Source organism: Gopherus flavomarginatus, chromosome 14 (assembly GCF_025201925.1).
Source record: "Gopherus flavomarginatus isolate rGopFla2 chromosome 14, rGopFla2.mat.asm, whole genome shotgun sequence".
Taxonomy (NCBI): Eukaryota; Metazoa; Chordata; order Testudines; family Testudinidae; genus Gopherus; species Gopherus flavomarginatus.
The window spans coordinates 197,551-224,936 of NC_066630.1; the positions used below are offsets into that span (position 1 = coordinate 197,551).

The 27,386-nt window shown below is 49.5% G+C and overlaps 2 protein-coding genes across 2 annotated transcripts in view; one reads left to right on the plus strand and one right to left on the minus strand.

Annotated features, from left to right (window-relative positions):
* The window catches only part of IST1 (IST1 factor associated with ESCRT-III), a 578,781-nt gene that overhangs the window by 147,246 nt on the left and 404,149 nt on the right, over positions 1-27,386 (plus strand). The gene's annotated exons all lie outside the window — the stretch shown is intronic.
* Positions 2,411-3,991, minus strand: CHST4 (carbohydrate sulfotransferase 4). The gene has a single exon (XM_050922931.1). The coding sequence runs from the start codon at positions 3,966-3,968 to the stop codon at positions 2,814-2,816; it is 1,155 nt and encodes a 384-aa protein (XP_050778888.1). The 5' UTR covers positions 3,969-3,991; the 3' UTR covers positions 2,411-2,813.

The following is a 27,386-nucleotide window of genomic DNA, read 5'->3' on the forward strand; positions in this document are numbered from 1 at the left end:
GTAAACTGTTACAGGGTCTTTCAGCTTATAAACAATAGAAAGAAACTTTCTCTAGGAGAAACACAATTTAAGCTACTTCCAGCAAGTACACATATGCAAATGGAAAAAAAACAAATTAAAAGACTATGACCGCCTTTTCTTACTTACAATTCTGAATAGATAAGAGACTGTAGCAGAGAGATTGGCAGAAACCTGGTTGCACCTCTAGCCCCATCCAGGACCCAGAGAGAACAAAGCCAAACTCAAAACCCACAAACAAAGGCTTCCCTCCATGAGATTTGAAAGTATCTTGTCTCCTGATTGGTCCTCTGGTCAGGTGTTTCCAGGTCACTGTTTGTTAACCCTTTATAGGTGAAAGAGACATTAACCCTTAGCTATCTGTATATGACAGGTCCAGAGTGACCTAGACAAATTAGAGGATTGGGCCAAAAGAAATCTGATGAGGTTCAACAAGGACAAATGCAGAGTCCTGCACTTAGGACAGAAGAATCCCATGCACTGCCACAAACTAGGAACCGAATGGCTAGACAGCAATTCTGCAGAAAAGGACCTAGGGGTTACAGTGGACAAGAAGCTGAATATGAGTCGACAGTGTGCCCTTGTTGCCAACAAGGCTAATGGCATTTTGGGCTGTATAAGTAGGGTCATTGCCAGCAAATCGAGGGACGTAATCATTCCCCTCTGTTCGACATTGGTGAAGCCTCATCTGGAGTACTGTGTCCAGTTTTGGGCCCCACACTACAAGAAGGATGTGGAAAAATTGGAAAGAGTCCAGCGGAGGGCAACAAAAATGATTAGGGGGCTGGAGCACATGACTTATGAGGAGAGGCTGAGGGAACTGGGATTGTTTAGTCTGTGGAAGAGAAGAATGAGGGGGGATTTGATAGCTGCTTTCAACTACCTGAAAGGGGGTTCCAAAGAGGATGGAGCTCAGCTGTTCTCAGTGATAGGAGATGACAGAACAAGGAGTAATGGTCTCAAGTTGCAGTGGGGGAGGTTTAATTTGGATATTAGGAAAAACTATTTCACTAGGAGGATGGTGAAGCACTGGAATGGGTTACCTAGAGAGGTGGTGGAATCTCCTTCCTTAAGAGGTTTTTAAGGTCAGGCTTGACAAAGCTTTACTGGGATGATTTAGTTGGGGATTGGTCCTGCTTTGAGCAGGGGGTTGGACTAGATGACCTCCTGAGGTCCCTTCCAACTCTGATATTCTATGATTCTATGATGACAGCCAGAGGAGCCAGAGCTACGGCAGCGCTGTCCAGGTGCACCAGTGGGGAGCCAGGACTGAGCTGCAGCAGAGAGCAGTGGGGCCAGAGCCATGATAACGGACGCCAGCCATGCCACAAGCAAATTGGAGCTGAGCACAGTGAACAGCAGGGGAAAGTGAGGGGGGCCCTTGGCAGAAGGCTCAGTGGAGGGAGATGGTGCTAGATAAGAGGGCCTCGAAGGCTAGACTGGGAGTAGGGACCATGACCCCAATGGGAGGGCTGATGCTGGGAAGAAGCTTCCTGACACCTGGAGCCTGAGAGCGTGTTTCCCCCACCCCTCACCCCAGGGCAGGTGTCTGACCCATGGTGTCACAGCAGTGCAGCCAGGACTTGGGATGTGTAGGGATAGGCTGTGACTAGCCCCAGAGAAAGTGTAGCTGGCCATTGTGTTGGTTTCTGGATCCTTTCACCGTCTCCATTTTTCCCTGATTGGTTTACAGTTGCTGGTTAATAAATTGTACATGGTTTAAACTCAGTGCAATGATCATTGGAGCAGGGAAGTGGCCGGGGAGGAAAGAGTACCCCACAGTGGGGAGACCCTAGCCCCAGTCCTGAGCAACCCATGATGAGACTGGGGGTTAAGCCCCCTGTGATCCTGGCCCCAGCCTTATCGGGGTTACAAGGGCTCTGTCAGATGGGAGCAAGGCAGAGGAGTTCTCAAGCTCAAGCAGGCATCCAGTAAATATTGTTGAGGTGGCGACTCAGAACCTGTCACCTCCAATTCTACATGGAGCAGTATAGAAGCCAGGCAAATTCACCACGATAGCAGGACCATGCCCTGATTACATGTAGTTTGACAGTGATATAAAAACTATCTGAGCGTACCAAGGATATTTGGGTTACCTGAGTTTTAAACCTGTTCTGGGACTCTTAATATTTGCATAGATTCCTAGATGTTTAAGGCCAGAAGGGAGCATTGTGGCCATCCAGGCTGCCTTCCTGCATAATACAGGACAGAGAATTTCATCAAGTGATTCCCGCAACAAACCCATAATTTATGATTGAGCTAGAGCATCTCTTCTAAAAAGACACTAAGCTTGATTTAAAAACTTCAAGTGCTAGATAATCCACTAAATCCTTAGGTAAAAATGCATAAACTCTGGGATTTACATGGAATTTGTACAGGTAGGGGCCTGAGTGTCTGACAGTCATTGTGCCATCTGGTCTCCAGGAATACACCTGCTAATTGTGGTTTTATTGGTGTTTAATTAAGTTGGCCTTCTGGGAGATTTATGACTCTTATGGGTCTTGTTACTTGGATGTGCTGTTCCCTCTCAATTGCGTTTTCTCCTATTACTGTCCCACCTAAACAGAAAAAGCAGGGTTTGCTTTGCTGCTGGGTCTTTAGTGTGGAGACTGCAGAGCAGAGTTAGGCAGGGAAGAAAGTTAGCAGTGATCTCAGTGCCTCCAACTGTGCTCTGTTTCAGGTGCTATTATCACTCTGTACACATGTGTGCGTACACACACACACATTTTCACTTGTGCACACAGTTCTGAATTCTGCAGCCTTCAGCTGACAAACAGGAGGCAAATTTTCTGCATTCAGTTCTCCGTGTCACTGGGTAGAAGGCTCTGGGTAAATAGCAGGTTCAGTGCCATATCCTTCTGTTCTTCCTCAGACATCACTAGTCGATAACCCAATAGGTCCATGGCATCTTTGCACACATTTTGCAACTTTGCTATTTTCTGGAAGGGCAGGTTCTTCCTCCAGGCCTGGGACACATTCACTGCATCTCTGGAGCCAATGTCAAAGGCCTGCATCCCCAGGCCTTTCCCATGAGTGATGTTGTACACCCACACCTGAAGTTTGGGTGTGAAGTGGAGCTCTGCAAACTTATATATCTGTGCAGCCTTTGCCAGGGGATCATTGACAATATCTTCATAGCGCACCAGCATGTAGCGGCCTTTGAGGAAGCTGAGAAGGGCCTGGGTGCCTTCAGTGTAAATCCGGATGTGACTTCTACAGATTTCCTGCATCACGTTGTAGGGCCCCCTCTCCCCTTGGTTATTCTGGGGCCCCACCACAATGTTACTGTCGTACATGAGAGCAGTCAGTGTTTTCTCACGAGAGTGGAACACAGCCCTGGGGTCACGAACCAAGTGAATGATTTTGAGATTCAGGGAGGGGTCAATGAGAAGGGGATAGAGAACTGTCAGATCAAAGAACCGGACCTCCTTGATGACTGTGTGGCTATAGGTCTTGCAAGCTTCCTCCACCTTGCTGAATGGGTACTTGCCACAAAGGGTCTTGCAGGCGGTTTTGGAAATGATGTGGTTGCGCTGGAAGTGGTCACATGCAGGGGGGGAGCACAGGGCCCGGCTGGCCTCCCACTGAAATAAATCAGATTTATTCCTCTGTGTAGACATGTAGGCATCAAACACAGACATGTCACACAGAAAGACAGACCTGATGAGGTCACGTGCTGCCATCTGTAAGGCTTTGGCCCTGTTCCGGTACATGGCTGTCCACACATGCCAGGCAGGTTCCATTAGGTAGAAGACATCAGGGTGCTGGCTGAAGAGCTGGCCAGTGAAGGAAGATCCTGACCGCCAGGAAGAGAGAATGAGGATGTGCACCTGAGCTGGCTTCTTTTCTTGAGGGGAATAGCTGCTGCGAAGCTGAGCGAGGAAGCAGATGAAAACAACTGACTGAACTCCCAGGGCCACTATCACTATTGTCTTGTTTGACTTCAGCATGGTGGCTAAGAGCCTGCGGGGAGAGAGAGAGAGAGTGCATTCAGATTGTTGGGTTCACAAACACCGTGGGAAGCCCAGGGCCGGTACCAGCAAGGATGTTTCATGCCCTAGGTGAAACTTCCACCTTGTGCCCTCCCCCATCCCCGAGCTCCCGCCCTGAGATGCGCCCCCACTAGTGGCAGCTCCCCCCCGCATCCTGAGGCGCCCCCCCCACAGCAGCTCCCCTGTGCCCCGCCTCCTCCTCAAGCATGCTTTGCTGCTTCACTTCTCCCGCCTTCTAGGCTTGCGGCGCCAATCAGCTTCGGTGCCACAAGCCTGGGAGGTGGGAGAAGTGAAGCAGCCACGGCGTGCTTGGGGAGGCGGTGGGGCGGGGTGAGCAGGGGCGGGGAGTTCCTCTCGTGCCACCCCCACCCCTTACTTGCTGCAGGCGGCCCTCCCTGCGCTCCCCTGTCCCAGCTCCCTCCACCTAAATGCCGGCGGCAACTGGGGTGGACAAAGATCTGGCCGCTGCGGTCGCTGCCGAAAAAAATGGCGTCACCCCAAATCCTAGCACCCTAGGCGACTAGGTCACCTAAATGGTTGCACCAGCCCTGAGGAAGCCGGGACACTCAGGACTGGACCTCAGAGAAAACCGCAGCACCCTTGTTCTGGGGAAACAGAGCGCTGCCTTGCCAGCAATGACATTCTGGCAGCAAATTTGAATGGTGTCTGGTGAAAGCAGATAAAAGGGGCTGTGGGCCTGTTTGTGAGCCTACACAGTAGGAGAGAGTCAGATTGAATGCTATAGATGCCCACCTAGCTCTGTTGTTTCTGTGCTGCTGTAAGTCGCTGCAGCATCTTGCTCCTAACCCTTCTCCAGAGAAGGGAAAGACATGTTTTTTCTCTTTTCCTTATCAAGAAGGGGTTTATACAGCCCCTGAGAAGCCAAAGTATTTCCCTTGATGGGGACATTTCCATTTTTTGAGCCTTGTCCTGGATTGAATTTCCCAGCTGGTGGGAGAGAGAGAAGCCTGGAAAGCTCAGACAGCTGCATGGTGCAAAGCAGCTGCATCACAGCTGGAGCTGGGAGGCTCCTAGCTACATCACGGCTAGTGTCCCCTGATATGTTTAAAAATCAGTGTTCTGTTTTTAATTATACTGACTTGATGGTTGTTATTGTTGCAATATGGCCTAGAGATCCCAGTTGGGCTGTGTGAGCTAATGAAGGAAGGCATTGTAGACACAGAGAAGAAGATGACAATCCCTGCCTTGAAGAGATTACAATCCAAGTGGAAAATGAGAGACATCAGGTGGATGCATCAGACAGGTGAGGGAGCCCAGCTAACTATAACTGCAAATAAATAACTACTTCTCACAGGCCTCTGGGAAACAGGGATCTAGCATTATTCTAAGTTTACAAATAGAGAAACTGAGGCATGGGGCTGACACATGATCTTCTCAGAGCCTCTCTTATGCCCAGGTATCTGCACCATGGCTTCCTGAGCCACCCCTCGCTCCCCCCATCCTGTGTTCAAGCCTTTGGCACATTCTTCCACGTACAGCCTCACAGGCATGTCTGTAAACTGCCCAAATGTCCCATTTTTAAACAGCTTGTCCCTGAAATTTGGAGCCTTAAAAGAGACCATCAGTTCCTGAGCTCCTGTCCTGCAGGGCTACGGCAATTCAGGGATGCCATTTGCTCCAGGCCAAATTGTTGGCGGCAGCAGCACTTCCAAACAGAGTCTGACATCAAGGCCCAGCCAGGAGGAGCAGGGCTTGCCTGGCCTGTTCCCAGCACAGGAGGCAAGGGATGGGGAGGGAACTAGCTCCCAGTGGCAAGGGGTCATGCTGCTGTGAATGGTTTATTGTGCCTCAGGGTCATAGGCAGGATCTGAGACTCAGCAACAGAAAATCATCTCGGACTCTTGCCAGCTGCGTCCTTCATTTTAATGAGAAAGGACGTTGTAAAATATCAAACACCCTTTATGTGTAAACAAGGGTAGCTTAGGAATGGGTCGCCATCACTGCTGTCGCTTCTGCATAAAACTGAGCAACAGGGTCAGCTCCTGCCCAGCTCCCTGTCTTGAGTGACAACTGTCACTCCTGCTGCTTGCTAGGCCTGAGATCAGTCCCTCACTCAACCCCCCCCATCCTGAGTGACAGAGGTCAGCCCACACCTAGCCCCCATTACCCTGAGCAACAGTGGTACCTCTTCCTACACCCTGAGCGACAGGCTCATTCTACTGTACATCCTGCTGTACCTGCTGAGCTTACAGCGGAGCTGTCAAGGTTCCTTCCCCACTCTGAACTTAGCATACCAGCTACTCTCACAGACAACAGATTTAAAACACAGAGGATGTTCCCCTGGGCACAAATTTAGTTACACAAAAAACAAAACCCAAATACCCAATTTGATTCTGCCTCTAATTGCATAAGACAGGTTACAAAGAAATAAACATAAACCTATTTATTCCTTTCTAAAACTTACTACTCTGATAAGAGGCTGGTTCCTTTATCTTTTTCACTCCGGCTGAAACTGAAACTCTAAACAAAGGAAAAACTTCCCTCCTTTCTTTTGAAATATCTTGTTCCCACATTGGTCCCTCTGGTCAAGTGTCAGCTAGGCTAGGTGAACTTTTTAACCCTTTACAGGTAAAAGAGGCATTAACCCTTAACTATCTGTTTATGACACTGAGTGACAGGCTCATTCTCACTGTACACTCTACTGTACCTGCTGAGCTTACAGAGGAGCTGGTAGGGTCCCAGCACAGGTTTCCTCTCCCCAGCTGATCTAGGGAAAGAGGAAGCCAGGAACTCTTTATAATCAGCTCCTACCTTGAAATGGCTGTCCTTGGGCACAGGTTGCCCCAGCTGCTAGGCCAGGCTTTCCTAGGTGGAGCAGGGCAGCCAAATGAACATGCTCAATTGAGAGGACCTGGCACACCCAAAGCTGCACCCGAAAATGAGGCATTGTTTAATGAGAAAGGGGCACCCTAAGGGTTTAACTAAAACCAGTTTAGTTAAACCAGTGTACAGGGCTGTGTGGACACTTGTAGTTAAATGTAAAGCAGGAGGACTCAACTCAAGAAGGAATCAACTTTAGCTAAACGGAACTATGAGCATCCACACAGTCTTATGCACCCATTTAACTAATTTGGTTCAAAAGTCACAGCGGAGGCTAAACTGGTGCAGTTTTCTTGTGTCGACAAGTCCTGAGAGTGACACACTTCCTTTCTGTTAGTGAGATAGTCAGTGTAAAAGCCTGCACAGGTCCCTATTTCTGAGCCTTAGGCGGCAGCATATAAGACATGATGAACAAGCTAGCACGTCTTAGGACAGTGGTTTTCAAACTGTGGGTCATGACCCGTACTGGGTCGCAGAATGTCAGACACTGGGTCGCGGCACCTCTGGTCAGCACCGCCGATGGAGCCATTAAAAGTCCTGTCGGCGGTGCTGCCTGGCTAAGGCAGGCTAGTCCCTATCTGTTCTGACACCGTGCTGCACCCCAGAAGCAGCCAGCAGCAGGTCCGGCTCCTGGGTGGGGGGGCCACGGGGCTCCACACGCTGCCCCCGCCCCGAGCACCAGCTCCACACTCCCATTGGCTGGTTCCAACGGGAGCTGGAGGAGGCAATACCTGTGGGCAAGAGCTGCACAGAGCCACTTGCGTGCCTCCACCTAGGAGCTGGACCTGCTGCTGGCCACTTCCGGGGCACAGCATAGTCCGAAGTGCCAGGACAGGCAAAAGTCCACCTTAGCACCCACGCTGTGCCACTGACTGGGAGCCGCATGAAGTAAGCCCATGCCACAACCCTGCACCCCAATCCCCCCCATCCCTGACCCCCACCCCAAAGCCTGCATCTCCAGCCCAGAGCCCTGACCCCCTCCCGCACCCCAACCCTCTGCCCCAGCCCTGAGCCCCTCCAACACCCCAAACCCCTCACCCCCAACTCCACTGGGTCACAGACATCAACAATTTTCTTCAACTGGGACACCAGAAAAAAGGTTTGAAAACCATTGTCTTAGGAGACTGTACAGCCTCCAGAAAGGGCCCCAGCACACTCCACATGCTGACACGTCCCAGTGGTTTGTGTTGCAGGAGGTTTGTCACCTATGTAAACATTCTTGCTGGATTCCTCTAGCACGTAAGGGAGGTGAAGCTTCCAAAATGAGACATGAAAACCCAAATATCTCCCCATTCAACCAGGCTCTCAGTGTTTCTCCAGAAAAAAATGTCTCCTTGGGTCCCCCCCCGCCTCCATGTACCCCAGAGGTGACAGTTACTAGGTAGGCAATTCATACATGAGGTCAACCTAATTCTTATGGGAACAAGCATACTGATGAATCTACAAGCTGAGCTGATATCAGAGAGGAGAAGGGAGTATGTTCTGCAGAGGCTGCCCCAATGTTGGCCAAAGATGTTTCGCACCCTAGGCGAAACTTCCACCTTGCGCCCTCCCCCGTCCCCGAACCCCACCCTGAGGCTCCCCCCCCCACAAAAGCTCCCCCCCTCCACCTTGAGGCACCCCCCCGCCCCAGCTCACCCCTGCTCTGCCTCCACCCCGAGCATGCCGTCGCTGCTTCACTTCTCCCACCTCCCAGGCTTGCGGCACCAATCAGCTTAGGCGCTGCAAGCCTGAGAGGCAGGAGACGTGAAGCAGCCACAGCATGCTCAGGGAGGAGGCGGGGCAGGGATGAGCTGGGGCGGGGAGTTCCCTTCGTGCCGCCCCCCCCCTTACTTGCTGCAGGCGGCCCTCCTTGCACTCCCCTAACCCAGCTCCCTCCATCTAAATGCCGGTGGCGACCAGGGCAGCTGAATATCCAGCCGCCGCGGTCACTGCCAAAGAAAATGCTGCCCCCCAAATCCTAGCACCCTAGGCCACCTAAATGGTTGCACTGGCCCTGCCTGCTGTGTAACATTGGCCAGAGACATGCCCCAGGATAATTCCTGCAGAGCTCTTCGAAGAATACCCAGTCTTGATTTAAAAATGCTCAGTGATGGGGAAACTGCCATGACCCTCGGTAAGTTGTTCCAATGGTTAATCACGCTCACTGTTGGACAAAGAACAGGTATGGCTACGGGCTCTACTGACAGGTGCTTGCACCATTCAGCTCTCCAGCCAAGTTAGACTGACCATGTGCTTGGGCACTGCCTTAGAGCTGCCCCCTGCTTTTGAGCACCATCTCTAGCACTGGCTTGCTAGTAGATTGAAGTGACCAGAGTTTGGAGGGCCCCAGTGGCACTGGTGAAAGTGTGCACTCCTGCATCCATGCAAGGATTGGATTTTGCAGGAAACACGGTGAAGGGAGAATAATTTGTCCAAAGCTGGAAGGTACTGCCCACCTATCTGTGGCTTAAACACTGATTGACAGGCAAGTACATGAGCCCAGAGCCCCACCTGCCACTTCTCCGGAGGTATAAATAACTCACAATATAGAGCTCTTTGCATCTTGCACATTTTTTCCTTTTTATATATTATGCAACTGTGTTTAGCACTGATCTCAGGGTATGGAGCTGCAAAGAGGCTGCATTTTCTCCCTTTGAGTTCCTTCTGGAACAGGACTCACACCCATTATGTGATGAGCACTGTTCCTTCTGTAGGAGCCAAGCTGGCACTGGGCCCCAATTACACTTCAACAAAAGTGTGTTGTTCTTGCCAAGTAACTGCTTTTCAGTTTCCAAGCCCAACTAAATAATAATCTGCCAATTGTCGTCATCATGTCCATCAGAAGCGCAGTGTTCCTGCACAGCAGTCAGAGTGGGGAAGGGCCCTGGTTTAAGAATCCGAGGGTTGTTCTTAACTTCCCATCACATTGTGGTTAGGCACTGAAGGCAACCACAACACTTCCGTGCTCCTTACCTGCCTGGTGAGGCCTGCCACTTCCCACTCTTCTGAAGGACTTAGAATGCGCCTAAAATGCAAATTAAGATGTGATTGGCGCCTGGGTAGGCCTACCCCTGCTATCTTTTATCTAGCTAGCATGGGTAACCATGGTAGTGAAGACATGACAGCACAGGCTTAAGCGTGGCTAGCAACCCAAATACATACCCAGGGTACCCGACAGGCTTGTGCTGCGGTAGCTAGCCCATGCTAAAGTCCTTGCAGCTACAACTTCACTAGTATTGTTACTGGTGTTAGATAGAGGAACGCGAGCGTGGGTATGACTAGCTATGCTACTGTTACACCTTATTTTGTGGTGTGGATGTACCCTGTGTGTGCTGGAGGCAGAGGGGGACTGAGAACAGAATCCAGGCTGCCTGCCTGCAGTACCATTTGCATTCAGATTTTGAACTAAAATAACAAAGTCAATATTTCTGCACTCAGCATCTTGGCAGTTCCAGGCACAGCTCACAGGGTCCAGGCAGCCCCAGCTCCTGCCCCCCCTGCTTTCAGAACTGAAGGCATGCTCCAGATTGAGTCACTCAAACCCCTTAGTCAGACTGGGGAAAGGACCTGGCCTGCACTCTCCTGGCATCTCCTTTTGTACCTGTCTTGATGCCCAATATTCCGTAAATCGTTTTGGTTTCTTTACCTCTTATTGGATTACAGGCCTCCATCCCCCACAGCCCAGGCCTCTTTCCTGCTCTAGGCTCTTCTTACACTATAATTAGAAGGGCTGAATATTACAATTGGGTGTCTAAAGTTTTTAATGCTGTAGAAACATTGTCTACTTGTTTGGGGTTCACAGTCCCGGCTGAGCCTCACAACACGGAGCATCATGCTGGCTTCCAAGCCTCACGCATGCTGGATAATCCCAGTGATGACAGGTCTCATGTGCCATTATTTGTGATAATTTGTGGTATGTTAGTGCCTGGGGCCAATCGAGAACCCGTGTGCTCGGTGCTGCACAGACACATAGCAAGAGACAGCTCCTGCCCCTTACAGGAACAGACTAAGCAGACAAGGCAGACGTTAGGCAGGGACATGCAGAGCCAGGGTTTACATATAGCATGTTAGTGCCACCTTTTGGGAAGGGGGCTGGATTTTTAATTCTTTGGGTGGGTTTTCTGGGCAGTGAACAGCTGAAAGGGACCTGTTGTAACACTTGGGCCTAGCAGGCTTTCCTCATTTGTGAGCTCAGGAATTGGAAAGTAGGTGAAAGTTTATAAAATATTCCTCCAACAATAAATGTTGATGGGAAAGGTGCCAAAGGGCTGGCTTGCATGTCAGCCCCTCACACAGCCTTAGCATGGATGCCTCACACCCCAGGCCTGATGGTCAGAGTGTAGGGTTGCCAGCTTTGGTTGGATAAATTCCTGGAGGTTTCATCACATGACGTTATCTTTAATTAAAGATTAATCTTTAATTCCTGAAGACTCCACGATAATCCTGGAGGGTTGGCAACCCTATCAGAGCAGCTGACCACAGGCTGCTCCCACTGCCTTCTGCTGGCAGGGTGGGCTCTCAGCACCTAGCAGCCAGGGACCCCAGACATGTACTGTGTTCATCCAGAAATCTGTTAGATTATTTCCAAATGGTTTAGTCTGACCCTCCCCCCTCAAACCATCCATAAATTCAGCCAAGTTAAATTGTGGAGGCTCCTCACATCTTCTTTCCTGGCGACAATAGCCCATGCAGCCAGCTCACAGCATCACCCTCTTCGCTCTGAGCTGGTTCCTGGTGCTGGCACTCCCCACACACACACACAGCCGGTTACCCATTCCCGTCACTCCCCAGTGAGCAGCCCAGCTGCACCCCTCACCTGCGGGCAGCACAAGGCCCTGCTGCAGCCAGTTTGGGTGACACTAGCAACCGCCACTCTGTGACCAAACTAGTTACAGCGATTTCATCACAACACTAGTGATTTGGGGGTGGTTTTCTACCAGTCTTATGAAAACATGATGAAAGGCGCCAGCGCACAAATGTCCCCTTATTAAAAGTGGCCACCATCTCCTATTACTGTCAATGGGCCTGCAGCCAAGGAGATGCTGCCGTTTACCTGCAGTCTGTCTGCACATGGGAGTGAGGCTGCCCTTGAGAAATTGAGACACAAGGTGGGGGAGAATATAGCTTTGACTGGACCAACTTCTGTTGGGGAGCAAGACAAGTGTTTGAGCATGCTTGGAGCTCTTCCTAGGTCTGGGAAAGGTTCTCAGCTTGTCACAGCTAAATACCAGGTGGATCAGATTGTTTAGCATTAGTTAACACATATTCTGGGTACCAGTCAAGGTGCCACCCCTCCAGTCATTTGAGAGCGCATGAACTAACTCACACAGGACCATGATAAAAGATAAAAACACGCCATCTCCTGTGGGTGACACTTCTCACAAAGCAATCACTCTACGTCTGACCGAGCAGCCTTGTCCTCAAAGGAAACCTGCAAGACACTGTCAAAAGATGAGACTGGGAACTTAAATTCATAACTTTGCTAGACACTAAAAATCCTGGACTGAACAGAGACACTGGATTTATAGCTTATGACAACAATCTGTAACTCATGAACAACCCTCCCAGCTGCCTTACCCGCCACCCGCCCCCTTCACCTTGAATGGTCCCTTGAACTATGGGTTGACTATTTGTGCGAAGCAATCTGTTCAACCTGGTAGTGAGCTGTGAGGCCGAGTACGTTCTCCAGACCTGAGGAAGAGCTCCACGTAAGCGCGAAAGCTTGTCTCTCTCACTCACAGAAGTTGGTCCAATCAAAGAAATTAACTTACCCACCTTGTCTCTCTAATAGCCTGGCACTGACACGGCTAAACCAACACTTACTAAAGTTGGCTGCCACCTGCCACTGCATTCAGGGAAGATGAAGCCATGTCCACAGGCAAGAGGGCAGCCACACTATGGTTCAGGGGGCTGGACAGAGCACCTTGACTGTGAGAAGTGTCAGGATCCATTTACACAACAAAGAAAAACCTGTGGCTGGCCCATGCCAGCCGACTCACACTTGCCGGACTTGGGATGTGGGGCTGTTTCATTGCTGAGTAGAATTCCAGGCTCAGGCTCCAGCCCAAGCCCTGGGACCCTCAGAGCCTGAACTCCAGCCCAAGGCTGGAAATCTCTACAGCAATGAAACTGCCCCACAGCCTGAGCCCAAGTCAGCTTTTTCTTTGCTGTGTAGACCAGTGGTTCTCAAACTTTTGTATTGGTGGCCGCATTCACATAGCAAACCTCTGTGTGCAACCTCTCTTTAAAATTAAAAACACTTCTTTACATATTAACAACAAGGAGTCCGGTAGCACCTTAACGACTAACAGATTTATTTGGGCATAAGCTTTCATAGGTAAAAAACCCACTTCTTCAGATGAATGGAATGAAAATTACAGATGCAGGCATTATTATACTGACACATGAAGAGAAAAGAAGTGGAAATCCATCAACCTCATCAAAAACCTCACACAGATACAGACAGACATCATCTTCCTCTCCAAGTGCAAACAGATGGACATCATACTAAATGGACTGAAGATAAAAAATCCATTGCAATCAACGTACTACATTGACTATGATGAGAGATTGTGTCACACACTCTCAAAGAAACTGAGGAACTACCTGATCAGCATCCTGTACAGCAGACAGAAGAAGATCAAGAATGAGCTCTCAGAACTGGAGACCCTCATACAAAACCAACCTTCCACACAAACTTCCATGTGGCTGAACTTTACAAAAACGAGACAAGCCATTTACAACACACACTTCACTTCTCTACACAGGAAAAAGGACAGTAAACTATCTAAACTCCTACATGCCACAGGGGGCTACAACAGTGGTACCCTCAGCTCACCCAGAAATATTGTTTATCTATCAAACCACACACTTAGCCCAGCGGAAGAGTCTGTCCTATCTTGGGGACTCTCTTTCTGCCCCAGTACCCCTACGAACATGATACAGTTCTGCGGTGATCTAGAAGCCTACTTTCATCATCTCTGACTCAAGGAATAGTTTCAGCACACCACTGAACAGTGCACTGACCCATAGGAACCCTCCTATGAACACTACAGGAAGAAGAATTCTGTGTGGACTCCTCCTGACACTCAAAATGACAGACTGGACTTCTACATACAGTGCTTCCACAGATGTGCACAGGCTGAAATTGTGAACAAACAACATCACTTGCCCCATAACCTCAGCTGTACAGAACGCAATGCCATCCACAGCCTCAGAAACAATTCTGACGTTATAATCAAAGGGGCTGACAAAGGAGGTGCTCTAGTCATAATGAACAGGTCGGATTATGAACAGGAGGCTGCCAGGCAACTCTCCAACACCTCATTCTACAGGCCACTATCCTCTGATCCCACTGAGGAATACCAAAAGAAACTACACCAGCTGCTCAAGAAACTCCCTGCTATAGCACAGGAACAAATCTACATGGACACATCCCTAGAGCCCCGATCAGGGATATTCTATCTCCTACCGAAGATCCATAAACCTGGAAATCCTGGACACCCCGTCATCTCAGGCACTGGCACTCTTACAGCAGGATTATCTGGCTATTTGGACTCTCTCCTTAAACCCTACGCTACCAGCACTCCTAGCTATCTTCGAGACCCCACCGACTTCCTGAGGAAACTACAATGCATTGGTGATCTTCCTGAAAACACCATCCTGGCCACCATGGATGTAGAAGCTCTTTACACCAATATTCCACATGAGGATGGACTACAAGCCGTCAAGAACAGTATCCCCGATGAGGCCATGGCACACCGGGTGGCTAAGCTTTGTCCTCACCCACAACCATTTCAGATGTGGGGACAATGTATACCTTCAAGTAAGCGGCACTGCTATGGGTACCCACATGGCCCCACAGTATGCTAACATTTTTATGGCTGACTAAGAACAACACTTCCTCAGCTCTCGTCCCCTAACACCTCTGTTAGGATATAGATATCCAGGCCTGTCTGCAAAAGCATATACTTTAAGAATTTAGGTGTATTCTTATCACTTAGCTAGTTATAGAGGTACAAAACAAGAATCAAAATCACAGTCTGCCTGTGTAAGGACCTTCTCTCACTATGATAGTCTAAGGCCTTATTCATAGACTAAGGCCTTTGGCTAAACAGCAGGGGCAGCCATACGCTGGGAAGCAAATGGGCACTAAAATAGGGCAGTTTTGGGCTGTTAAAAAGGTGATCAAATTTATCACCTTCAGAGAAAGAGAAGAGCCTAGAAGATTTAAAGAAAACTTTGTTTGATAGTATCCTGTCTGGCAAGAACTCACTTATGAATAGCTGGGATGTGAAATCCTCATTTCTTTGTTGTTCTATCATTGAAGTCCCCATTTCCCTATTTTTTGTCTGTATAATCTCTATCTGGTTCTGTGATTGTTTCTGTCTGCTGTATAATTAATTTTGTGGGGTGTAAACCAATTAAGGTGGTGGGATATAATTGGTTAGACAATCATGTTACAATATGTAAGGATTGGTTAGTTAAAATTTTAGTAAAATGATTGGTTAAGATATAGCTAAGCAGAATTTAAGATTTACTACATAGTCTGAAGTCAATCAGGAAGTAAGGTGGGAAATTGGAATCATGTTTTGCTAAGGGGGGGAATGGGAATAGGGAATGGGAACAGGGACACAGGCAAGGCTCTGTGGCATCAGAGCTGGCAAGGGGGACACTGAGGAAGGAAACTGGAATCATGCTTGCTGGAAGTTCACCCCTGTCATTAACAGACAGTAAAGGGTTAAAAAGTTCACCTAGCCTAGCTGACACCTGACCAGAGGAACCAATGGTGTGGGGGGGACAAGATTTTTCAAGAGGAAGAAGGGAAGTTTTTGCTTTGTTCTGTTCATTAAGTTCTGTGCCAGAGTGAAAAGATCCAGGAATCAACCAGGGTAGTGAGTATTAGAGAAGGAATAAATTAGCTTATGTTTATTTCCTTTTGTGACTTCGTTTTGCATAAGAGGGGGAATTAAATTGAGTTTTTCTTTTGTGTAACTAAGGTTTTTGCCCAGAGGAAAATCCTCTGTGTTTTTGAATCTGCTGTCTGTGAGAACAGCTGGCATGCTAATATCACAGAGGTTTTCCTTTCACCCTTCTTCTTTATTTAAAAGTTTTTTTCTGTAAAACCTGATTAATTTTTCCTTGTTTTAAGATCCAAGGGGTTTGGATCAGTGTTCACCAGGAAATTGGTAGAGAAGTCTCTCAAGGCTACCCAGGGAAGGATTATAGTACTTGGGAGGGAGATATTTGGGGGGGAAGACTGAGTTCCCAAATGACTCATAAATGATTGTTTAAACGATTTGATGGTGGCAGCGTACTGATCTAAGCTGGTAATTAAGCTTAGGGGTTCTCATGCAGGTCCCCACATCTGTACCCTAAAGTTCAGAGTGGGGGTGAAACCTATGACATGGTGGCACAAGTGGGATTCAATTGACCCAAAAGCCAGTAAGATTTTTTTTCTCTCCTTTTGGGCTGCTTGGGAAGCAGTGAAGAGAGATATAGATCTTATCTCTCTTTGCCTGAAGGCAGAGGTGTTAAGTTTTTTAACAAAGGTTTTTGTTGAAAAAGGTTTCAAGCTGTGAAAGCTAGCAGATAATTAACATTTTGCAAAAGAAGTCACAAAACCAGTTTTTCTTATTTCTTACTCTGGGGGAGGGGGGAAAGATGACAGAAAGGGACACATAAAAGAAGCTAGAATTGACCAGATTTGAGGCTGAAGAAAAAGCAAAAAGATAGGCAGAGCAACTGCCCATGAAAGAGCTTTGGAAATTGAAAAGGCAAGGGTTGAAGCAGAAAGGGCCAAGGAAGAGGCTGACCACCAGATGATTATGGAGATCCAGAGGGAATCCCAGGAGCATGCACTGGAGTTAGCAAGGATTCAGCAGAATACACCAAACAATCCTAACAATCCTCCATGGATTGGAGCAGTTATGTCCACAGTATGATGAATCCAGTGATATTGCTGAATATTTTCTCACCTTTGAGAGACTGTGCACCCTGCATACCATTCCTGAAGAACAAAAGATGACCACATTGATAGCAAAATTGACTGGAAGATCTCTGGATGTATTCAATAAAATGCCTCTTGGGGAGGCTTCTGACTATGGTAAATTTAAGGATTTGGTTTTGAAACAATTTCAAGTTACACCTGACACTTACAGAGTCAAATTTAGAACCCTTCATACAGGGCCTGGACTAAGTAATATGGCTTATGTACACCAAATAAAGGACCTGATGGAGAAATGGGCCGACAGCAGGGGTGTAACTACCTTTGAAAAAATGGTTGATTTAATGACTCAGGAACAATTCCTGAATATGACCAAGGATAATATAAACAATTTTCACCCCACCACCAACCTCAGCCTGGAGCAGTCCACACAAGAGGTCCACTTCCTGGACACTACAGTGCAAATACGTGATGGTCACATAAACACCACCCTATATTGGAAACCTACTGACTGCTATACTTACCTACATGCTGTAGTGAGGCCCCCTGGCTCCTCGCCACGCCTGAAAGGGACGGGCCAGAACAGACGCCACAGTGGGCGGAGCCACCGCTGCCAGTCCCCGCCCCCTGGAAGATAAGGGGCGAGACAGGAAGTAAAAAGGCCCAGCTCCAGCGCTCAGTTAGGTGCAGGCCACCGGAGGGGACAAACGCTGGTGCTCAAGCTCCCGCTGGGCCCAGCCTGCCCCATGCTCGGTACCCAGAAGATCGCTGGCCTGAGCTTCCTCGTGGCTGGTATCCAGAAGAGCGCTGGCCTGAGCTTCCTCGTGGCTGGTATCCAGAGGAGTGACATGAGCTTCCCTACGCCCGGCATCCAGAGGAGCGACCCGAGCTTCCCTAAGCCCGGTATCCAGAGGAGCGACCTGAGCTTCCCTACGCCCGGTATCCCGAGGAGCTGCCTGAGCTTCCCTACGTCCGGCATCCAGAGGAGCTGCCTGAGCTTCCCTACGTCCGGCATCCAGAGGAGCTGCCTGAGCTTCCCTACATCCGGTATCCAGAGGAGCGACCTGAGCTTCCCTACATCCGGTATCCAGAGGAGCGACCTGAGCTTCCCTACGCCCGGCATCCCGAGGAGCGACCTGAGCTTCCCTACGTCCGGCATCCAGAGGAGCGACCTGAGCTTCCCTACGCCCGGCATCCAGAGGAGCGACCCGAGCTTCCCTAAGCCCGGTATCCAGAGGAGCGACCTGAGCTTCCCTACGCCCGGTATCCCGAGGAGCTGCCTGAGCTTCCCTACGTCCGGCATCCAGAGGAGCTGCCTGAGCTTCCCTACGTCCGGCATCCAGAGGAGCTGCCTGAGCTTCCCTACATCCGGTATCCAGAGGAGCGACCTGAGCTTCCCTACATCCGGTATCCAGAGGAGCTGCCTGAGCTTCCCTACGTCCGGCATCCAGAGGAGCTGCCTGAGCTTCCCTACGTCCGGCATCCAGAGGAGCTGCCTGAGCTTCCCTACGCCCGGCATCCCGAGGAGCGACCTGAGCTCCCCTACGTCCGGCATCCAGAGGAGCTGCCTGAGCTTCCCTACGTCCGGCATCCAGAGGAGCTGCCTGAGCTTCCCTACGCCCGGCATCCCGAGGAGCGGCCTGAGCTCCCCTACGCCCGGTATCCAGAGGAGCTGCCTGAGCTTCCCTACGCCCGGTATCCAGAGGAGCGGCCTGAGCTTCCCTACGCCCGGTATCCAGAGGAGCTGCCTGAGCTCCCCTACGCCCGGTATCCAGAGGAGGGACCTGAGCTCCCCTACGTCCGGCATCCAGAGGAGCGACCTGAGCTTCCCTACGCCCGGTATCCTGAGGAGCCCATGGTCTGGGACCCACCGGACGAAGTCGGCGAGAGACAGGTACCTAGGGAGGGGGAGATTGGAAGTGGCCCAGGGGTAGCCGACTCCAGTCTGGCTCCAGGGGAGCCCGAACCAATGTCAGTGTGTTGCAGCCAGGATCCCCACTGACAGCAGCGAGTCTTTGCCGCTGCTAGGGCCCCAGGCTGGAACGCAGTGGAGTAGGAGGGCCTGCGTTCCCCCTGCCACCATTCCAAGAGTGACAGACTCCCCCTCTCCCTGGCCTGACAAGGCCTTTTGGACTCTGTATTCGCTCAGCCCTGCTGAAAGGCCTGAGCCTGAATTGTTTGCTGCCCGCCCTGCTCCAGGGCCCGCTTTATAGACTCTGTATTTGCTCAGCCCTGCTGCAAGGCCTGAGCCTGCACTGTTTGCTGCCCCGCCCTGCTCCAGGGCCGGCCTTATAGACTCTGTATTTGCTCAGCCCTGCTGCAAGGCCTGAGCCTGAACTGTTTGCTGCCCGCCCTGCTTCAGGGCCGGGCCTACGGACTCGGTGTCCGCCCAGCCCCTGTTGAAGGGCTGGGACTCTGACTTGCTTAGAGACTGTTGGTTTGCCCAGCCCCGCTGAAGGGTCTGAGCCCTGGACAGATTGCTGCTGTGTAGCAAGGCGCCCTGGCTCCCCGCCGCGCCTGAAAGGGACGAGCCCCAGCACCGGACCCTTACACATGCCTCCAGCTTCCATCCAGGACACATCACACAATCCACTGTCTACAGCCAAGCCCTAAGATACAATCAAATTTGCTCCATTCCCTCAGACAGAGACAAGTACCTACAAGACCTTTATCAAGCATTCTTAAAACTACAATATCCACCTGGGGAAGTGAGGAAAAAGATTGACAGAGCGAGACAGGTACCCAGAAGTCACCTATTACAGGACAGACCCAACAAGGAAAATAACAGAACACCACTGGCCATCACATACAGCCCCCAGCTAAAACCTCTCCAGCACATCATCAATGATCTACAACCTATCCTGAAAAACAATCCCTCACTCTCACAGACCTTGGGAGGCAGGCCAGTCCTCGCTTACAGACAGCCTCCCAACTTGAAGCAAATACTCACCAGCAACTACACACCACACAACAAAAACACCAACCTAGGAACCAATCTCTGTAACAAACTTCGGTGCCTACTCTGTCCCCACATTTACTCTAGTGACACCATCAGAGGACTCAACCACATCAGCCACACCATCAGGGACTCATTCACCTGCACATCTACTCATGTGATATATGCCATCAGGTGCCAGCAATGCCCCTCTGCCATGTACATTGGCCAGACTAGACAGTCTCTACATAAAAGAATAAATGGACACAAATCAGATATCATGAATGGTAACATACAAAAGCCAGTAGGAGAATACTTCAGTCTCCAAAAAGAACAGGAGGACTTGTGGCACCTTAGAGACTAACAAATTTATTTCAGCATAAGCTTTCGTGGGCTACAGCTCACTTCTTCAGATGCATAGAATGCAACACACAGACAGGAGATATTTATACATACAGATAACATTTATACATACAGGTGGAAGTACAAGTACTCCTGTTCTTTTTGCAGATACAGACTAACACAGCTGCTACTCTGAAACTTCACTCTCCCTGGACATTCTATAACAAATTTAAAAGTAGCCATATTTGAACAAAAAAAACTTCAAAAACAGACTTCAAAGAGAAACAGCAGAACTAAAATTCATTTGCAAATTTAACACCATTAATTTGGGCTTGAATAGGGACTGGGAGTGGCTGGCTCACAACAAAAGCAACTTTCCCTCTCCTGGCATTGACACCTCCTCATCTATTATTGGGAGTGAACTACATCCACCCTGATTGAATTGGCCTGTCAACACTTGTGAGGTAACTTCCTTCTCTTCATTTGTCAATATATGATGCCTGCATCTGTAATTTTCACTCCATGCATCTGAAGTGAGTTTTTTTACCCACAAAAGCTTATGCCCAAATAAATCTGTTAGTCTTTAAGGCGCCACTGGACTCCTCGTTGTTTTTGTGGATGCAGACTAACATGGCTACCCCCTGATTCTTTACATATTTAACACCATTATAAATGCTGGAGGCAAAGTAGGGTTTGAAGTGGAGGCTGACAGCCCATGACCCCCCACATAATAATCTCGTGACTGCCTGAGGGGTCCTGACCCCCAGTTTGAGAACCCCTGGTGTAGACAGACCCTCAGAGACCCTGTGACAGGTGGGTGGGGAGAGTAAGGGGAGCAGGAGACAGAGCGAAGGGTTACAGGGGAATGAGGTGCAGGAGGGAGGAGAGTATAGGGAGGATGGAACAGTGGATGCAGCAAGGAGAGAAGGTCTGGAGCAGCAGGAGGCAAGACAGGGTGGTGGGGGAGTGTAAGGGGAGTCCAGAGCAGGGGGAGAAGCGGCTTGTGGGGGAGCGCTGCCCAGTCTTGGACAGAGAAGTGAGGGGATGGGGAAGACAGGGAAATGTTGCTTCTTGCAAAAGGCTAAACCAATCCCATATTGTTTTTATTATGACATCACTTATATGAATGAGCTTGATAGAAGTTTAAAGTTCTGTAATATGTAACTCATCAACCCTAACTGATGGCACCAAGCCACTTTCAGAGCTATTTGCTGGACTTGGTTATTTGAATGCTGCTGATCAACTCTCTTACCGTACAAAAGAAAATGATTAACCCTTAAAAGTGTTATATACGTTAATCATGATACGTTCAGTCCTTCTTTTATCAAAGGAAATAAACCAGAAATGGGGAGAGTCAACTAATAAGAATGGCTAGACTGGATCAGACCAATGGTCCATCTAGCCCAGTACCCTGTCTTCTGACAGTGGCCAATGCTAGGTGCTTCAGAGGGAATTAATAGAACAGGGCAATTAGCAAGTGATCCATCCCCTGTTGTCCAGTCCCAGCTTCTGGCAATCAGAGGTTTAGCAACACCCAGAGCATGGGGTTACATCCCTGGCCATCTTGGCTAATAGCCATTGGTGGACCTATCCTCCATGAACTTAGATAATTCATTTTTTAACCCAGTTATACTTTCAGCTTTCACAACATCCCCTGGCAATGTGCTCCACAGCTTGACTGTGTGTTGTGTGAAGAAGTACTTTGTTTTGAACCTACTGCATAGTAATTTCATTAGGTGAGCCCTGGTTCTTGTGTTACGTGAAGGGGTCAATAACCCTTCCCTACTGACTTCTCCACACCAGTCACGATTTTACAGATCTCTATCTTATCCCCCTGAGTCGTCTCTTTTCTAAGCTGAACAGTTCCAGCCTTTTTAAATCTCTCCTTATATGGAAGCTGTTCCACACCCTTAAATCATTTTTGTTGCCCTTCTCTGTATCTTTTGCACTTCTAATATCTTTTTTGTTATGGGACACCCAGAACTGCACACAATATTCAAGGTGTGGGCATACCCTAGATTTATATAGTGGCACTATAATATTTTTGTCTTATTATCTATGCCATTTCTAAGCGTTCCTAACATTTTGTTAGCTTTTTTGACTGCTGCTACACACTGAGCAGATGTTTTCAGAGAACTATCCACAATGACTCCACAATCTCTTTCTTGAGTGGGAACAGCTAATTTAGAACCCATCATTTTGTATGTATAGTTGGGATTTTTCCCCCCAATATGAGTTACTTTGCACTTACCCCATGGACAGCCTAGAAACAAGTTCAGCTAACTCACACTGTAAACCAAGGCCATAAACTCTCCCCCTCCTCCTGTCAGGTTAAAACTCATAATAATCCTTTTCCTCAAATAACTCTCCCTGGGTTTCTAATAGCAGTGATTACTCTGGAAAGAATTTCTCAATCTAGTGTACTCTCCTCTAACTGCCAGAAGCTGGGAGTGGATGACAGGGGATGGATCATTCCCAAAATTGCCCTGTTCATTGCCTCTGGAGCACCTGGCATTGGCCACTGTCAGAAGACAGGATACTGAGCTAACTGGACCTTTGGTCTGACCAGTCTGGCCGTTCTTATGTTCCTACACTGGAGGGATGGGGTCACTGTCTTGGAATGTCCTTTAACCTGAACACTGACAAGAGACAGCAAGTTCCAGATACAGAAAGAAGAGGATTTCGAGTGGTGGTACAGCTGGGAGAGCCGTGTGTGTCCCTGCCATTGGTGCTGGGAAAGGCTGCCTCCCATTGGCATTGGAGAGCTGGTAGGAAAGAGCAGAGACTTCAGCAGAAGCAGCCCTTTGGACAGGGGCTCTGGAACAATGTGTATAGTGGGGGTACTGAGAGCCACTGAACCAAACTGAAAACCCAGCATATAATGGAAACCACTTCAAGCCAGGGGTGCGGCAGCTCCCCTAGTTCTAGCACTTATGCCCTTGGATGCTCTCCGGGAACACAAACTGCAGCTAAAATGGAAGATTTTCTTCTAAGCACTTCCCAGCATCCTCACCCCACGCTCCTGCCCCAACAAACAACTTGCCCCTGCCCTGCCCTCCTGCTGCAAACTGCTCTGCTTACTCGTGGAGCTTTGCCAAACATGCTAGAGGGGAAATGAAATATCAGCTTTTTATGACACTTTACAGGGGCACACATTGGAAGGAGGCTGGTCAGAGACCACTCTTGTCCATTCAGCTTCCAGGTAGCAGCCTTTACCATTTATGCCTTAACAGATCTAGAAGCCAGTGCGATGAAAGCAGTAACAATGAAGGCAGCACCCGACTAGGGTGGAGCTACCTTCTACCATGCAGAAGGGAGAGCATCAGGGTGTTTGTGGAGTAAAGGCAGGGCCAATGCAACCACTGGGCAAACTAGGCAGTCGCCTAGGGTGCCAAGTGGTTCGGGGCGCAGGGAGGAGCCACCTTCCAGAGGCACTGGAGAGCCAGAGCGTCCCGCTTGCGGCAGCGGCACCAGTGAGCCCCAGCCATGGAGGAGCTGGAGCGGTGCAGGGGAGCAGCAGCCCTGCAAAGGTGGCGGCGGTGCTAGTGGGGAGCAGCCACGCCTCCGCCCCTGCTGCCCAGGCTGCGGCCTGGCGCTCCCCTCCCCGGAGGCTCCTGCAGGCTGCAGCAGATGCATGCGGGTGGCGGCCCTCGTACACCTCCTCGGCTCCCCGCTTGCCACGCTCGGGCTCTGTGGCTCCCGGGCATGTGAGCTTCCACTGGAGTGCGGGGCCCTGAGCCTCCTCTGGGAGGGGAAGTGGCAGCGGCGGCTCACATTCCCAGGAGCCGCAGAACCCGAGCACGGTAAAGGGGGAGCTGGGGGGCACAAGGGGGCCGCTGCCCACATGCATCCACTGCAGGAGCTCCTGGGGAGGCACCAGGCCATAGCCCGGGCAGGCGCTCCCGCCCGGCTCCCCCCTCACCATGCTCAGGTTCTGCGGCTCAGCTTGTTTGGGCTGCTCTCCACATTGGCACTGGAATAATCAAAGTGGTTTTAATCCACTATGCGCGGCCTCTTATTTCCGATTTATAGGGTCCTATTGCAGTTAGCTTAAGTGCAACCTGGCACCAAAGTAATAAAAGATGTGAATTAAAACCTATTTAGCCCATGTCTACAGAGGGAAAGAATGTGGCTTTACAAGCAGACAGCCAACCCAGTGTAATACCCTAGTGCAGAAAGGGCAAATTGCAGGGTTTGCTCAGTGTAGCTGGTCCAGGTGAACTCTAGGGGGGAACCTAGCACACGCTAGCTACACACTTTATTTCCTAGCCGAGACACGGCCTTAGTTATTTCAGTGCAGGTTTCTGTGTAGACCAACGTTTGCACTTTCATGGACATTTGCCAGTATAAGGCCTGCATGGTGTGGGTCAGCATTATAAGGCCACATATTGGAACACAACCCAAAAAAGGAGATTTCTTGGGTCTTTTCATAAGACCGTGTGGCATCTGTTGCCCTGGCCAGCGAGCTCCTCCTGGAATGGCCCATGGTGGGACCCTAAGTCTGGGATAATGCAGTGTTTGAGGAGGTGTCTATTAGACAATTTCCATTGTAAAACAGAAGATATTTATTTTATTTTATTTTTCATAACCACTGATGAGTCCTTATGATCCTGTGAGCTGGAGCTTTTCTTTTGTTAACTGAAATGATGAAAAACTTTTCCAACCTTTTGCTATGACAACCAACCAGCTTTAATCGTTATTGCAATTCAATCCCTTTTATACTATGGATGTGAGATATTGGGCCCACCATTAGTTACAGCACAAAGCATGGTCCATACAGCATCAGCCGCAGAGCAGGAAGGGAACATTTCCTCTGCTAATTACTGTAGATTAGAAAATCTGGGTGTTCAGGGATTATCTCAGTAGGAACAAGAAGAGCCTTAAGGGTGCTAAAGACAAAGAACAGAAGCTTCCAAGAAAACTATTGCTGTGTCTCACAGCCCGACACTGAACAGAGCAGACATAGACCTGGGATGCAGGTAACCCTAACCATGCCAGAAAATCTCTTAGAAAATTAATAGGAAGGCTCTGGAAATTTCTAGGGGAACGTACAACACTGAACGAACTTGATTCTGTCAAAGAAAGGCCACTGTAGCAGGCAGCAGTTAGGCTGCGGGTGTGCGGAGACCACAGCCTATCATTCCAACCATACTGTCTAATTGCTTCCTTGTGTTCCCAAGACACTCCAGCTCTTGTCTTTGGGGCATGGACTGTCTTTGTTCTGTTTGTATGGCGCCTGCCTCAAAGGACTCCTGTCCATGACTGGAATTCCTAGGTGCTATGGCAATACAGATAATAAAATTAATAAGTGAACCCAGTGAAAACATAACCCCAGAAAGACTCTGTAGCAAACACAAGCTGGAAACTGTGGGACAGGCACCTAGAAGGCAGCATAACTGTTCCACTCCAGGCACGGGGCAAAAAGAACTCCCGAACAGCCTGGCCAGTGCGTACACTCTCACACCCAGGCTCTCTCACCAGCTTGGTTGCTGAAAGCTCAGTTTGTTAGTGGAGCTGTGTCTTGTGAGACTTTCTGGGCTGAGCTACACAAATATTTTCCTAGCCTCCCCACTTTTGCACTAGTGCTGGTGCAGTTCCAGCTGTGCTAGCAGCGTGGGGCCCCTAGCTACTGTGTCTTTTCAAGGCACAGGCAGCCGTTGGTGTTTTTACCTCAATGTTGTCCAGGCTTCCTCTGAGCAGGGTTAGATGACAGAATACTAAACGTGGCAGCACCCTGTCTACACTAGTTCTCCCACAGCTACCACCACCAGTGGAAAGTGTTAAGAAAAAGGCTCTAAGTGGCTAGCCAGGGAGGTCTGCAGCAACAGAAACTGCTCCCCAAATCTGGCTCATCTGCTTCTGCCCTTGTAATGTAACAACACGTAGCACTTTGCTAACACGTTACATTACAAACATTAACTCATAACATGGGGCCAGTGCATGGATTTAGGGCTGACCACAACCAGTCAACACATTTGTAAATAACCAGGTGCTGAGTCGTGAGTGCTTAATATACGTCAATAACCCACATTCACTAACACTTTTAAAACACAAATAATTTCCCCAGTCTAGCCAATCCACCCACTCACCCTTACAGTTTCTCTCTGTGCAGACACACACACTTGCTCCCTTACCCACATATACATATACACACTCCCCTGTGCATGTTCACACTCATGCATACATGCACACTCAGATCTGTCATGTGCACGCTTTCACTCACACACTGATTTGGCTCTTACCTATGCCTGCGACCTGCTCTCTCCCACTGTTAAGGTTCGTCTCTCACTGGATTTGCATAGGCATCTCATAGCCCTAAGTCATTGTGCTCTCCTGTGCCCTCCTCCCCTCCCTACACGCTGCAGCTGTCTGACTGGGAGTCTGAGATGTTTCAGGACTTTCCTCAAGCCTGAAAAACCCCACCTTCTAGGATTGGCTGCAAAGGATGGAAAGGGGTAGTCACTCCCTGGGAGCAGGGGTGGCAGAATCCAACTGTGATGCAGGCAGACCAGGTGCCAGTTCAGACCAAAGTCCCCATGTCTCAACTAAACTCTGTCAAATCCAGGGCTGGGATTTGCCTGCTCACCTGGGTATTAGCATAGTAAAAACAGATATTAGAATTATAAAAATGTGTTTTGTGTTTAGACTTTAACTGAAAGCTTGTGAGTTGCTGCTGGCATTAAGTTCACTTACACCAACTGTGTCCCATATTGTAAGGGGATATTTGAACAGTTGTGTTGTGAGCCTCTGTGACTGTGTAAATCACCCAAAGGGAGAGAGACATTAATTACAGTGAAGTGCTGAGTTTCAGCAGAAGATGTTACAGCCTTCCCAACAGGAAAGGTCCAGACACACCAGACTATTGTGGGATGTTAAAGAGGACAAAATACTTTGTTTTTCTGCTGTCCCTCATGAAGATGAGTCAAGCAAGTGGACGCCTCCCATCAGCTGAGTTTGCAGCTCAGAACACATGGCAGGAGGGGGATAAAACCCCAAGCTAAAGGAACTAGATATCTCTATGCTGCTTGGACGCTGGGCGAACGGTTTCTAAGGATAATCAAGAGCAGTGGAGGGCAACCTGCGACCCACCATGGTAATCTGCTGGTGGGCCGCCAGACAGTCTGTTCACATTTGCACAGCCGCCCACAGCTCCCAGTGGCCACCGTTTTCTGTTCCCGGCCAATGGGAGCTGTGAGAAACAGTGGCCAGCACATCCCTGTGGCCTGCACTGGTTCCTGCAGCTCCCATTGGCCGGGAACAGTAAACCGCAGCCACTGGGAACTGCGGGCGGCTGTGCAAATGTTACCAAACTGTCTGGTAGCCCGCCAGC

What these genes read in the sequence shown, in the direction of transcription:
- CHST4 (XM_050922931.1), bottom strand. Translation starts at nt 3,968, where the DNA reads ATGCTGAAGTCAAACAAGACAATAGTGATAGTGGCCCTGGGAGTTCAG.